The 15,163-nt window shown below is 50.2% G+C and overlaps 1 protein-coding gene across 1 annotated transcript; it reads right to left on the reverse strand.

The window, feature by feature from the left end:
- Positions 1 to 11,453: 11,453 nt before the first annotated feature.
- Positions 11,454 to 11,993, reverse strand: NEUROG1 (neurogenin 1). The gene has a single exon (XM_037396265.1). The coding sequence runs from the start codon at positions 11,991 to 11,993 to the stop codon at positions 11,454 to 11,456; it is 540 nt and encodes a 179-aa protein (XP_037252162.1).
- Between the last annotated feature and the right edge of the window lie 3,170 nt (positions 11,994 to 15,163).

The raw sequence follows: 15,163 nt of genomic DNA on the forward strand, positions 1-15,163 counted from the left end.
TGGGTCAGACGGCCAGGCTGGCACCATCCCTGGGGCTGGCACCGTCCCTGGGGCAGGGAGTGGTGTTGGGGGCAGGTAGACAGGGCAGGGTCTGTAAGCCAGCGGGGTTGCTGCCATCGTTGTTATGCACAGCCAGTGCCTGGCTCAGAACAGCTTCTAATGCCCAAGAGAGACCACCCTGTCCCAAGCAGTGGCTCCCTGCGGGGAGGGGTGCTTCTGCGAACCGCTACATCCCTCCCAGGGATTTTGGGCTGATTTGGGGGTGTTGAAGGTCAGCATCCTGCCTGGCCCCAAACCCGTGCCCAGCTGCTGCTTTCGGCCTAACAGAGACAGCAACGTCTTCATACAGCCTCTGGCTACTGCACAGAGCCCCAAAGAGTGGGGGATCTGCCACAAATCACAGGCCGGCGGTGATGGCATCATGTTCCCATCTCCTCTTTTGAAACCTGGGCTTCCCCCGCCTGTGTCCTCCATCCCCACTTGGCTTCAGGCCTTGCTGCTTTGCTTTGGGCTCAGACCCTGCACTTTGCAGCACGTCTGGGAGGGCACAGGACATGCCCTCCCTCTTTAAATAGGTGCTGTAGTGGGGTGGGTGCAGCCGTGGGACCGACCTGGGCAGGGATGGGGAGGAGGTGACAGCACAGCATCTTCCCCATTACCTTGGAGAGATGGTAGCCCACCCAGTGCATCCAAGCCTGGCCCACGCATGGAAGCATTTTCCAGATGCCAGTGTGTGTTTGAAGGTTAAAAAGATGAGTGGAAAAGCCCATGTCATGGGTGCCTGAGCTAGCAGGAGAATTCCACCGGCTTGAGGGAGAGTATTGTCCCCAGAGCTGCGAGTGGATTTGCATGCTTAATTCCTGCTAAGCATTTTTGGAGGAGTAACCTGATAAAATCTTCAACCTGCTGATAGCACAAACTCAACCGGGTGTCCCTCCTGAGGAGCGGGGGACCGGCAGCCCCGGGACACGGGGACCCGCCGGTGGCCGCGGCCGGCTGGGTCCCCGCCGGGGCAGAACCCGGCGCTGGCCGCAGGCGGCCGGGGAGCGCAGCGCAGCCCTCTGCGGCGCAGGACAGACGGAGGGGAAGACGACTTTTATCCCATTGTTTTTCCCTGTGATTAATCCATCTAAAGTGCTCCTCTGAGCGTAGCCAAGGGCAATGTAAGAAAGAAGCGGTTTGAGCTTTGTGGGGCTCTTTTTTTCTCCCCCCCTCCCCGTCCCTTTCCAAGTGTGCTTTACAAACATCCTCTCCGCTCGCCCTCTGTATTTGCAAAACCGTCTCCTTCTGCCCATGGCTCCTGATGAAGTCCTTGCAGAGCTCCTTGTCCACCTCCAGTCTTTTCAGCACGTATTCAAATTAACCCTTTTGTCCCATTCACACCCCCTTTCTTTGGCGGATATTGTGGCTTTGCCAGCAGCGATCCAGCAGCGGCTATTCTAATGTAATTGCATTCTGGCAATGCCTTGAGAACCTGATCAAGATCATCCCGCAAATTTAATCCCTCCAAATTACAAAATGTTTACTATCAATCACCTTTACGCAGCTTTCTTTCGGGGGGCTTTCTTCAAGGAGCGAGCGGGACGTGTGTGTTGCCAGAGATGCCCCTTCACGTCTCCAGCTGATCACCTCAATGGGCCCAGAGTCAAATGGTCAAGGCCATATGCGTATGAAAGCCCGGGCTGTGCTGCCAGCTATTCTCTCTAGCTCTGCATGGATTTCACACTTTCTATCCTGTTAGGATGCCTACCATTTATTTTAGCGTTGATTTTTTTGTTTCCCCCGTTTCTGCCTCTTGTGTCATCTGCATTTAATCTAGTTAGCAGATTTTCTGCCTAAAATTGCATTGTTAAAGGGAATTGTTTAAATGGGGAGCGGTGGAGAACCCTGAAACCCTTGAAACTGGGGTGTCCCCCCGCCCGGCACTGGCCGCACATACCTCGGCTGCTGCGGCCCTTGGCTTGGTGCAAGGGCTTGGAGGTGGCTTTGCTTTCTTGAAAGCATCCATTGCTATTTTCAGAAGCACAAACAGATGCAAATGTCTCTGCAAACATTGCACAATGAGATACAGGGAGAGGACAGCCTTTCAAAATCTCTGAATAGCCCTTCAAAGCAAGTCTAATTAGGGTAAGTAGAGGTAATAGGCCCACTTGCGTTTTTTACACTCGCATTTTCCCCCCTCAAAGCCTGCAAGGCTCTTTTTCCCCTGTGGCTGGGGTGGGGGGATGGAAAGAAGGGGAAGAGGTAGAAGGAGGGGTGGGGTGGGGGAGGAAAAATCAATCATTTGAAAAGTCTCCTCTCAGTTTTTTTGCCTGGCTTTTCCCGGTGAGAGAGATAGTGGCAGACAGCAGCATCCCGGCTGGGGCCGGGGTGTGGGGCAGGCACCAAAGCAGAGGCTGCAGCTCGTGTCATGTGGAACTTCAGTAAGTGAAAAAGAAAAGCAGAAGGTATGGGCTGAATACTTGGGTAAATCAGTAATAGAGCTAAAGGGCATATGCCTGTAGGGAATATGTTGGCATAAAAGAGCTTTAAGAGGGGCCATTCATACTGACAAAGGGAGATTTGAATTGCTGCCTTCACAATAGCATGAAAGGATGGGCTTGGGGTGTTCTGAAACAAAGTGGAAATCATACTGCCCTGAACGGCTCTAATAAGCTTTTAACTATTTTACATTATGGCATTACCCCTTTTTTTTTTTTTTTCTCCCCCCCCTTCTTCTTCTTCTTGTGAGCCGAGTGCCAGGCCCACTTAAAAGTGTGATTTATACTTTTTTGCTTCATGGTAACTTTGGAGGAAAATAGACAGGACTCAAAGGCAGTAATTCAGCTTTTTCAAGACGAGGAGGGGGAAATGCCATCATTTCTGAGCGTCCCAGAAAGCACACCCCTGCGCCAAGCTCCCCGACCGCAGCCAGCACCCTCACCACCTCGCGCAAGCCTGGGCCAGGGATGCTGGCTTTTGCACCTACCACCCATCCAACATCTCCCACCTAATTGTGCTTATTAAGAGCCGTGCAATCAACCAGATACCACCGTTCGCTGCCGCTCAGGTTACTGTGCTGTGCAACTCAGGTGGGCTTCAGCGTGCACTCCAAAAAATACAGCAATTGCTTGGCAAACCCCCCCTCCTTTCATTGTCCGCAGAGGTTCAGCATCTCAGCCTGTATTTGGGGGTCTCGGGGGGCTGCTGCTCCCACTGCCTGCCTGGGAAGGAGGCAGTTGCCTGGCCTGCGTGTCGAGAAACGCACGCTGGCTTTGTGTGTGCTGGGGCTCCCTCCCCAAGCTCCCCCCAGATGGTGCGATCGCACGACTGCACTGTTAAAATAGAGCTCGTATAGACAATTAGCCAATTACTCACTCTGTCATTGCACTTTCTTCTTGTAACTGAGATGCAAACTGGACTATGTCTTCTTTGGTAGCTTCATTCATTGGCAGCATTATTTAATGACACTTTTGTCAGCTTTGGGTCTGCCCAAAGATTTCTGAACGTAGCTTTATGAACCTAGAAAGGGCGCCCTGTGGAGTGAAAGCGGACTTTGAACCTACAGACGATGCTAAAGACAATGAATTTCCCAAAGTCAGGGAAAGAAATCCAGAGCATGGCTACCACAGGGCATGTGGCTCAGCCCCTCATTGTCAGCAGCAGAGGCTACGGAGAGAATAGCCCAGTAGCCCAAATGGGTTGAGCATATGGATGCACAGACCACTTTGCTTAAATATCTCAGAAAAAATAATACTACGAGTGCTGCCGGGCCCTTTTTAAGATGGGAAGGTTGAGTGGCTGGAACAGCTGTCCTGGACCGGTATCTCACCCAAGGTCCTCTCTGAGAGTGGCCAAAATTAAGTTTCTTTTGCTTTGATGGGTGTTTGTCTCAGCCACAGTTTAGCTTCAGCAGAGCTCTGCGGAGCTGCAGCCGGCAGGACCAATGTAGTGGAAACAGTGAGAGAAAGAGGTCTGGTTTTGCTCCTGGCATTTTTCAGGGAAGAACAAAAAACTCGCCTACTGCCTAATGAAGGAAACTCCATTCTTCTACATACGTTTCTCTGAAATAGGATAATGCTTTTATTATCCATAACTTTCGGCACCAAGCGTTGTTAGGGTCTCTTACCTCTGAAGTTCAGCCCTGTACAGGTGCAAGGGTGGCTGCTAAGTTATCTTTAAATACACTTTAAAAAAAAAAAAAAGAAAGAAAGAAATCCCATCTGTTTCTTCCCGGAGGGTAGAGTTTCTGTGAGATTTATCTCGTGGCTCCTCCGAGCTTGGTTAGGGTGAAGCATGCACTGGACACACGCACACACCCACACCCCAATCTGGGCTGTGCACAGCTGCCACCACCTTCCCTCAGCTGACAGTTCCCTTCCCTGCATCCCATATGGCTCCGTGCATCTCCCGGCATCCCAACAAGTGCTTCCCAGGAGAGTGGCGCAGGTGACAGCCATGCCGGTGACAGCCACGACAGGTCAGGTAGCCCAGACCCTTCTTCCCTGGGACCACAGACCTCATTAGCTGCCACTTGATTTATCAAGAGAGCATTATGGCTTTGGAAGCTGACATCTTTTTGGATTGCAAATAGGAGAGGAGGAAACTGTACCCTCTGAAAAGATTGATTAAATACTAATTAAGCTCTTTTCTTAGATAATGAAAACACTTCAGTGAGCTGGATAAACACGATGCGCATCAGTTGCTCTCCTGGCGAAGCAAGGGGTAATTGAGAGAGCAATATCCATTACTGATGTTGTGACAGGAAAGGTTCTCCTTTCAGATTACAAAAGACTTGCTGCAGGAGAGATGGTACTCAAATAGGAAGGAAAAAAAAAAGCCATATTCTTTTATCTCAGGAGTTAAATCCTCTCGGTTTGAATACTCCTACCAGTGAACTAGAGAAACAACTTGTGCATTTATAGCTAGGGACAGCCAAGTAAAAAAATTAAAAATTGAATCACGTTACTTAGGCTTTGGAGGGAGGGACTGACTCAGCTGCATATAGCTGCTGGTCTTTACTGGTAAGGTCTCTAGCTTTCCTATGTTCTGGGCAAAATAATCTAGAAATATTGCCTATTTCTCATGAATCCCAGAGATCAAACTGGAAAATCACGGGTGAAGAAGAGATGCTTTTTCTGGTCCATGTTAAGATTACATCCTAAGGCCATGTGCTGTTTTTCCACAAGTAGAGCAGCCTTGCCAAGGAGACATTTGCTTTCTCAAAAGTGAATATTTCTAAGGAGAAATTCAGGTGGGAAAGGACTGTTTAGTGCAGTTTGTTCAACTTTTACCTGCCACTAGTCCATTCTTTCTGATCCTGCCTTTGAGACTCTCTTTTCAGTACGTTATCCTGAAGGCCAGCATGGGGAATCCAACATGAATATGAAAGCTGGGAATTTTGTCTTCCTTCCTTTGCTTTTTAACATTTGCCTTCTCTGTTTGGCCTCATTTACCTAAACCAAAGCTTTCATCAAGGACTCCTTAATCTCTTGGTCCCCACGGGACCAAGACAGGGACCAAGCTCAGGGACAACCTACTGAGTCCATGGCGTCCCTTGGGCTGTATATGTCCCCTCCCCTGCCACCATCAGAAGTGGACTAACACCTTCTTAGGTATGGGATTTTGTGTTCGCATTTTTCATATTTGAAAATGTTTCTTCAGGCTTCTCATCTCAATGGGAACCTGCAAGCTGGAGAAGCGCGATGACCTGTTGGGTTTGCACAGGGCTGCAGATGCCAGATGCTGTAGGCAGTCCTGCTGCAGGTACTCCTGGGTATGGTTTTGTAAGGATTGCTGACATCTGCCATACAGAGAGGAGCACTACAAATTGTTTGTTTGTAGAAATAAGTCCTATTAACTCCTACAGATGGAACTTAATCCATTATTTGTGCAACAAACCATTATGGTCCCTAATCACCTTGGACTGCCATTAGACAGCTTTAAGTGCCTTCCTAGAAGGCAATTTTGTGAAATCTTCAGGTTAAAAAAAGATTATCCTGGAATGTGCAGAATGTAATAATCCAAGAAAGAGACAGTGAAGTCCTGAGGACTCTTCAAATCCCTGTTTAGGAAATAGAGGCATCAGTCCCCTCACATGCTTCAATTTGTAATTAAGCACATCTCATGGGCATGAAGCAAGAGGGGAAAGGAGACCGTGTGCTGACACAGGCTGGTCTTTCATTGAAGCACAATGCAGCTCCTGGGCGGAAAGCAAGGAATGAGCTCAGAGCAGGGATGTCAGTGAGATGTTCCAAGCGTTTTCTTTCCAGTTACAGCATTAGAAAACTCACTTTCTGAACTTGATGTCAATGCTTCCATTGGCACAGTGCATGCGCTTCCATTGGCACAGTGCATGCAAGAACCCATATGTGGACCCTTATTCACTATTACCCAAAGAATAAAGCTAATCTCTTCTCTAAAAGTCTGGCTTCAGCAAGTTTTTACTCTGTGAACAAGTACACCGCGTGCTCCATCCCATTGACCTTTGCCAAGTCCTACTGTCCGTCAACAAGTCAGACAAATGGGGTGGGAGCTGAGCGAGGACTGTTTCTTGCACCTGCAGTGTCAGGCACATGGCACAGGAAAGGGTGACATCCCTGTCCCAGCCTCTCTAATGTGATATTTCTCTTTCCTTTTTGAACCATCAGAGTTTCATAAGGTTTTTGAACAGCAAGATGGGAGGTACTAACAGATGCTGCTGCAGGGACAGTCAAATAGATGCAGAAGTGGGAGACCTGAATAACAAAGAGTGCTGTGCCATCAGCATTTCCACGCTGGCAGAGAAGAGCGTTATCCATTGGGAAGTCTATTCACTCTTGTCCAGTGGATCTTAAACTGGAAGATTGACAACTGAAAAATAATAGTAATGATAATAGCGGAGCGTTGCTCCACCTGCGGAGCCTTGATCCGGCACCAGCAATGCCTCACGTGAACCCTTTGCCATCTCTCCCGAGGGGACAGCAACCTCCGCAGAGAGGCAACGGGGAGGAAAACCCTATTTCCAGGGGGCACAGCTATTTCACCCTCAGCCTTACACTCATTGCCCTGGTGATTAATAACAGGGCTGGTCCCACAGGTCTTTTAAAAGGATCTGCTACTTCACCGTGGCTCTATGGCATCTGTGATATCTTCAGTATTTTTTCAAATTGACCATTGCACCTTTTGGTTGAGGAGGAAGAAAGAAAAGGGATTAGTTGATCATGAGCGCTATTGCTGGGCTGCTAGGTATAAAACTAATTTTAACAAGTCAGTTAATTTGTTAATCTAGATTAACAAATGCTTCAGTAATGTTCTTTGAAGACTATAAAAGTAAAAGTTCGGCAAAGCATCAGCTGGGAGTATTTTATGCAGTATTTTGGCATCTCCATTCTGCAGTATTCACATACGTTATGGTTAGTAAATCTGCTTGGTCCTTAGCAGCTCTGCTCCTCCAGCTGATTTCTTTTAATTGCATATGCCACCAATAAAAAAGCTCCTGAAAATTAGTTCTCACCTGCCGCTGTTCTGATAATCTCTACGTACTATACAAATCAGTCTTAATGGAACATTTGAGCTCCAGAGATCTGTAATTATAGTATTAAGTTTCATGTGCTCACAGGTAGTAGCTCAGACTGTATTTTACAGATCATGCACAGAGTTAAATCAAAATCTACACCAGATTGACACCCAGTAATGAAAATCCTTCTGAGGATGCTCTTGTTAATAACTAAACCCCAAGCATTGTTTGAGCCTCACCCCAGCAGGGATGACAGTAAGTAGGGCACCACATGGCACGGAAATCACAGAAAATACTTGTTATCTAAAACATGTACAGAATTTTGGGTTTGCAGCTATTTGCTCACTTTTTGAGCACAGGTAATTCACAGAGACTCTCTAGAACTTCAGAGCAGTAGGAAAAGGCTGGAACAGAGTAGCGCCAGCGCTGTGAGGCTGTTGTGCGCTCCGTCAACAAAGCACACGAGCATTTTGTAGTAGGTAATGGACTGTTTCCCCACGGTAAATCTCAGCAGAGAGAAAGTGGGATAATCTCAGTTGTCTTTTGAGAAAGTCTGTGCTGGAAGGACATTTCCCAGCTAGCAGGGATGCCCTATCTATGGGGCCATCTCAGACTTTCTTTCCTAACTAAAGGGGAATTAAGTGAGATCTAAGGGCTTGCAGAACCTCCTGGCAGAGGGTCTCTAATGCCTGCATGCCCTGGAGGTGGCTGTTTGGATCCAGCAAGGATAAAGGATTACCAGTACCTATCAGCAGACATATGAGAAAATGTACGTGCATGTGACGTGGTGCCAAGATTCAAAATCAAGCTGTTTCAGTTGTTTCTGAAGTCAGGGTCTTGCCGCTGGTTTCAGTGGGATGGAGATTAGTGCCTGTTTACAGAATTTTTTACCATGTAACTATCTGATATTTCCAAAGAATTTGCCATTGATTTCATCAGACAGCATTTAATCCACCTCTTCCATCCGACCCCACCCCCCCCACCCCCCCACCCCCCGTACTAGTGCAAGGACATGATTTTAGTGCAATTAAGAAAAGGTGCCTGTTTGTAATCAGGGAAGCCTGTTCCAGCTCCCTGTCAATTCACCAAACCATTTTTTGATAAAAATAAATACAAACCCCCTTGTTGTAAATGGGGGTGCAGGTTGGTCCTGCGGCCTCTGAATATAGGCATTCCATCTGTCCCGGCGGCAGATTTGTTCAACTATGTCTGAACCTATCACCGCTCGGGGGAAAAACTGTTCTCTGACTCATGTTAATGTATGAATCTAATTGTATCCTCACGCAGTTTGCAGCTTTCATTGCCCATTAGGAACATTAACATCATACACTGTGTCCTGGTAGATGTACGCTCTTTATACACTGCATAATGTCCACAGATCTCTGCTTGCAGCTAAGAAAACACAAAAGAATAGAAGATATTTTGAAGTTTTGTGGAGCTTTTTTTTTTTTTTTTTTCTTCTTCGAGATTGAAGTCCAGTGTCTTGGGACCCAGTGACTTTAGATGACCTTCCGTCTCCATGGACTGTACTAAATTTCAGCCCCTGGAGGCTACTCCATACAAAACCTCCTGGCTTTCAAGGGCAGGTGCAAGCAAAGCTTCACTGCGTCACAGATCAAGACCTGTTACTGCCAGAATTAGATTTCACAAATCTCTTTTATTTAACAGGACATCATTAAGGAACTGGCCTATACTGGCTGATGGTGTCTTTAATTAATATAAGTATTATGCTGCTATTAGGATCCCTGAACAATAACATTTCCTTTGCAGCATTTATACTTACTGAGAAACAGAGGTGGATGTGTGTGCGTGTACAGACAAGCATATGAAAACTATGTTAAAGAAATACAAAGATTGCAGACTTGGAAACTCAAAAAGGAGGAAATGCTGACACTGAGGTGTCTGTGCAAACTTAATTCAGCTCCTCTCCTAATTTTTTGTGGCAATTATATGATATATATCAAAAATAAAAAAATATATTTTTGATAATATCTCCACCTTCCTCATGACATGAGAGGGTTGGCTTTTAGGCAGAGATTTTGCCGGTGAAGAGCTTCTCAGTGTTTTGCCCGATGTGTTCAGTGTTTGTCCTCTTTTCCCTGACACAGTATATGATCAGTGTCCTGAGGACTGAATTTCTTCTTGGGCTTTTACAGCAGTCCTGTGCTCTGAAAGCTCTGCTTCATGAAATCATTACATTCACTGATGGTGTAAGGGGATGGTGGCCCCCCAGTTGTACAGATGGGAAACTGAGGCACATAAAACTGAAAGCCAATTCATACCACTAACACTGGGCCACCCCATCTCAGATGGGTAGGAGCTGACTTATTTGGGCTTGTACGACACCAGATATCCAGGAATCCACCTCCTTTTCCCACAAACACCCCGTTAACTGCCCATATGGCTCTGATTCACCAACATTTTGGAGATGGCTAGAGAGACATGGCTGAGCTGCCTCATTCCCACCATAAAACAGGGCAAAGAGAATAAAAGTGTTGCTTTTAAAGGGTGTTTGTGTGCCTAGTGCCATATGGGAGTGTTGAGCGGTGCTGAAGAGGGGGAGGATGGAGACTTGGAGAGTAGAAGCCCTTCAGCAAGGTAGGGTTTGGGGGGTCACAGGGCTCCCCCATCGCATGCAAATGCAGGAGAAAGGAAAGGTTGGGGGTTCCCAGCAGCGAAGCACATTTTGTGGAGGTGACAGCCCCTTTTGACACCCCCAGTCTCTAGCTGAGAGCCCGAGCTGTGTCAGCGCTGGTGCCAAGGCCATGCAGTGCACCTCTGGCCACCCTTTCTCCTCTCCCTGCACAGGACCAAGCAGGGAGGGCCTCCATCCCACCGCCTGACCTAAGAGGGATAGCTCATGACAGCCAAGTCCTCCCAACAGTGCAGGTTCAGGCAAAGCTATGAGCTCTGTACCCTGTTCAGGGGTGCAGCACCCTCTCCTTGCCCCAAATACCCCAACACTTTCAAGCTCCCCTTACGGCCCATGGAAGGACAACCCTGACCATCGCTCTGCTCCTGCTCTCTTCCAGCATCTCCGCACGGGTTCCTAATCCCTTCTCTGTGAGACTGGGGGACCAGCTGATGTTTGCAGGTAGCTGCCCGTGGCCATGGCCGGTGTGGGTGTCAGAAACACCGGCCCAGCCCGTGCTGAGTGTCGCCTTGGGGCAAACCCTTCCCTTCCATCCCGGACTCCTTCTGAGGTGCGACACCCGCCCCAGCTTAAGAAACAAAACTCCAGAGGCACTGCTGAAATTCAGTAAAAACGTTAAAACTTTTATTTACAGGGTAAAGTACCATTTCTTAAAAAAAAAAAAAAAAAAAAAAACCACAAAAACCAAACCCACTTTGATAAGAGGCATAATAATAGAATAAAGCTCTTTATGTACAAAAATACAATTTTCATATGAATGAACATCTTGAATAAATTAAACCGCTCTCTGGCCCAGTGGCTGAATACCCCGTGTCTGCTCCTGCTCTAAAGCAAGACCGCCGCGCTGGGGGTCAGCATCTATAATGCATGAGCCTCCCGCTTGTCCGTCGGGCGCAGGGTCCCATCGGGGCCGGTGCTGGGGCCACCCCGGGAGGGGCTGAGCCGCCCCGGGAGCAGGGCAGGAGGGATGCGCTGAGCCCCGTGCTGCGCCCCGGGCCGCATCGGCCCCCTAAGCCTTTTCACGGCATTGTCAGGGCGTTCAAACCAAATTTTCATGCTCGTTTTTCTTCGCTGGAGAGCTACAAATTGTAAAATTGACTTTTCACCTCGTCTGCGGCAGCAAATCTGTCGCTTTTCTTCCCGGTTTTTGGAGTCGCACGGGAGGCGAGGCGGGGGTCGGGGGATGGGGCTGGGGCGGGGGGGGGGAGAGCGCTGAAAAGTGCAACGAGAGGAGGCAGCCCGCACCCCCGCCCCCGGCCCGCGCCCCGCGGAGCGGCGCGGAGCGATGCGCACCGGCGGCGGGGCGGAGCGGAGCGGCGCGCACTAGCGGCAGGGCGCGCCCGGGGGCGCGGCGGCGGGCAGCCCGCGGAAGCTGCGCAGGCTGTCGGCGGGCGCGTAAGCGCAGTCCTCGGAGGTGGCGGGGCTGCTGGGGCCGGAGGCGGAGGCGCAGAGCGAGGGGGCGGACGGGGAGGCGCTGGACAGCCAAGAGCCGGCGTCGCTGCCCGGGCTGGGGGGCGCGGCGGCGCCGCGGAAGGTGGGGGGCGGCGGGAGGCACTGCTCGGCCAGGCGGAGGGTCTCGGAGAGGGCCCAGATGTAGTTGTAAGCGAAGCGCAGGGTCTCGATCTTGGTGAGCTTGGTGTCGTCGGGGAAGGTGGGCAGGACGCTGCGGAGCTCGTCCAGGGCGGCGTTGAGGTGGTGCATGCGGTTCCGCTCCCGGTCGTTGGCCTTCACCCGCCGGCTGCGCTTCAGCGTGTGCAGCAGCGCTTCGGTGCGCGCCCGCGCACGGCCGCGCCGCCTGCGCCGTTCCCGCGGAGCGCCGGGCGGCTCCGCTCCGCCGCCGCTGCTGGCCGCCTCGGCGGGCATCCTGCGGAGAGAAGGAGCCGCCGTCACTGCGCGGCCCGGGCGGGGAAGGCGGGGGTTGGGGCGAAGGGGAAAGGTGCGAGGCGGCCGGGGAAGGGATGTAGGGGGGGTGGGGGGTGAGAGAGGGGAAAAGAAAAATAATAACTAAGCGGGGTGGAGGTGTGGGAGTGCTTGGCACGGCGGCGCTGCGCCGCGCAGGTGCCGGCTGCCCCGTACTCACATGGAAAGGCACTCCCGGGGACTCGGTTAAGCAATAACGGTATAAAAATAATAACGGGAAAAAGCAAAGCTTGCAGCTGGAGGGGGAGGCAGGGCGGACTTCGGTGCGGAGAGCCCTCCGCGGATGGGGGTGGGGGGGTGAAAAAAAAAAAGCCACCTAAAAAAAAAAAAAGGAAAGAAAAAAAAAACCAAACCAACCAAACCACCAACCACCCCAAGCGAGCGGCGGGGAAAGGCGGGGCGGGGGGACACGCGACCGCTCTTGTCTTTGAAGTGCTGCGGGCCGCGATCCGCTCGTGTGAGCGGCGGCTGTGGCACACGACGGCGCGGCCGCCCGTACTTATAGCGGCGGGCGGACAATGGCCCCGTGGCCGCCCCGCGGGGCCGCGCCGAGGCGGCAGGTCGGCCCCGTGCGCCGCGCCCTCCGGAGCGTGCCCGCAATTACCGCGGGCAGCCGCGCATCTGCCGCGCCCCCGCGGGGGAGGGGGGGGCCGAGCCCACCCCCCCCCACCCCCCCCCCCCCACCGCGCTTTTGTCCCCCGTGTGCGGGGAGCGCCGGACAAAGCGAGGCGGGGGTGGGGGTGTCACCGGGCTCCCGGGTGGGTTTCAGCGGCGGGGTTCAGAAGCAGGGGGCTAGTGGGTGCCTGCAGGGGTGGGCTGTGGGGGTTTGCCCTGCCAGACCCCGGGGGAAGGTTGCTGCAGGTTTTCTGTGCACCTTGTGGGCCTGCGGCATGCTGCCCGGCAAAGTGGAACCCTCTGGAACAGTGGGACTTGGGTGCAAAGCAGGTCTGGTCCCACCTGCGTTTCAGAGGGGAATATCCACTTTGGTTTTAGTGTGCTTCACTTTGAAAAGGGTTTTGCAGGTGTTCAGAAAGTTAAAAATTCTAGATTATGTTTATTTTGTACACTTCAGTGGCTGTGAGTGTATATATAGGGTTCTTCTTTGTCCCTGTAGAAAAACAAAGAACTGTGCTGGTTTTATGGTAAAGTCCGTGCTGCTAATCCCCATTAAATGCCCAGGTATCCCCCATTTAACACCTTGGGAAGCCACAGGTTTGTACGTGGCTAAGAATTTTCTTAATTCTGACATCTGGCTTTTTGCATCCTGCCCTGGGTGCTGCGGGGAAGCCCTATTGCCAGCACCCAGGTACTTGCCTCTCGGGAAGGTTTCCCGTTTCACCGTCCATGGAGAGCCAGTTTCAGACTTCTGTGCCTGAACTCGTGTGGACTTACATGACTTCCCCTTACATGAAGCATGGATTCATTCCCCTGCCTGTGATCTTCTCCTTTGATAAACAGGGAAAATTGGCAGCGCAAGTTGCTGGCTTTCTCTCTCCATTTTAAGTTCATAGCGACCATCCCTTGCTTGAACCCAAGAGAGGGGTTTGCCGTCAGAGTTACTCCGGCATCCCACCCTCCTTGCTCTGAGATGATCCCGACACTAGCACGCTGCCACAAGCAGCCGCCTTTGTGCCATAAAGATCACCCAGAGAAGTGAGCAATCCAAAAAGCCCTGGGTGATGAATATTAACGAGTCTCAAACTAGAAATAGTTTTCCAGTGGCTGAGCTTGCGGGATCGGCTCACTTTTGGCTTTTTAACATCTTCATATGGCTACAGACGGTGGATGCGCGCTATAACCCCGCAAGGCCAGGGGAGCGGAGCTCCGACAGGGACTGAGCCCTCTCCATCACCGGACCTACCATCAGGCTGATGATTTTAGGGCCCGTGCATACGTAAGTGACTTTCTGCGCTAAGTAGTTCCACTTCACTGAGTTACTCATGTCCTCAAGTGACAGCACGATTAGAGGCCTCGTTGTCAGGCAGAGCTCGGCCCTGGAGCTTCCAGCGTGAACCAGGAGAAGGGCAGAGGGATGGAAATTTAAAGGTTATCGGAAGCATATGGCAAAAATTGTTAAACTTTTGTTAATGTGCACCTTGTATATAGTGATATAAACTCCGGTGCTGTCCGCAGCACTTTTACTGTCTTTTGTTTAGGTGTCTTTGAGCAGTCAATAGTTTATTCATTAAAATGTTTATGATTCCCTAGAGTTTCACAGACTTTGGCACAACCGATCACTTGTCTGAAAGTTTGCAGTGAAAGCACATTATTCATTAGTCCTTATCCATCATTTGCAGTTTGTCATTTGTTATTCTCTTGTTTTAAAAGTTTGTGCTCCAATCAAGGAGGGGAGAGAGCACCATGTGTCTCTGTGATCAGTCACAGCCATGAATAGCCGGAGCTGAAGTGAATGTTTCACAAACAACCCATAGGCTGAAATTTGTTTGCATAATCTATTCACTGCGTACTTATGAATAACGAATGCATTCACAGAACCAGAATTGTTTCAGGAAGCCTTCGCAAACAGAAAGAAGTGCTAAATATCTTGGATAATTTATTCCCGATGAATAATTCAACCAGTTCTATCACAGGCAGTCTACTAATTTTGCAGATAAATTATTCAGCCGACACAGATAATGGCTCTTACACCTTATGGGCCTGCTCCTATGGAAGTCAGCTGCTGAAGTTTTGTCAAGTTTTCTGGGACTGGGAAAGAAAAAAGTCCCCAAATGAAGCAGGACCTTTGATTTCAAGGAACACAGAGTGCGTTCCCAGCATCTTGCTAATGGCCTTATTCTGATTTTTACCCTTTGATATTAACTTCACCTTGGTGTGAGTCAGATGGACTCGTGGATGTTATTAGTTACATATTCTGAGCTCTAAGGAAGCTTGCCATAAATACCATTTGCCTTGAGACACCTTACAGCTCTTCAAAAAAAAGGATGAAAACAAGTTTCAAATGGTGTTTTTTACTATGGAAGCCATAAAAGCACAGCTGGATCGACCCATCCTTTGCCCATCCGAAACTGGAGAAAACAATTGTGGGCACGTTTCCATGCAGCACGTTTATCACTTGGTGGGGCCTCGGGCATGAAGCTTGCTCCTCCACCCTC

The sequence above is a fragment of the Falco rusticolus genome, chromosome 8 (assembly GCF_015220075.1).
Source record: "Falco rusticolus isolate bFalRus1 chromosome 8, bFalRus1.pri, whole genome shotgun sequence".
Taxonomy (NCBI): Eukaryota; Metazoa; Chordata; class Aves; order Falconiformes; family Falconidae; genus Falco; species Falco rusticolus.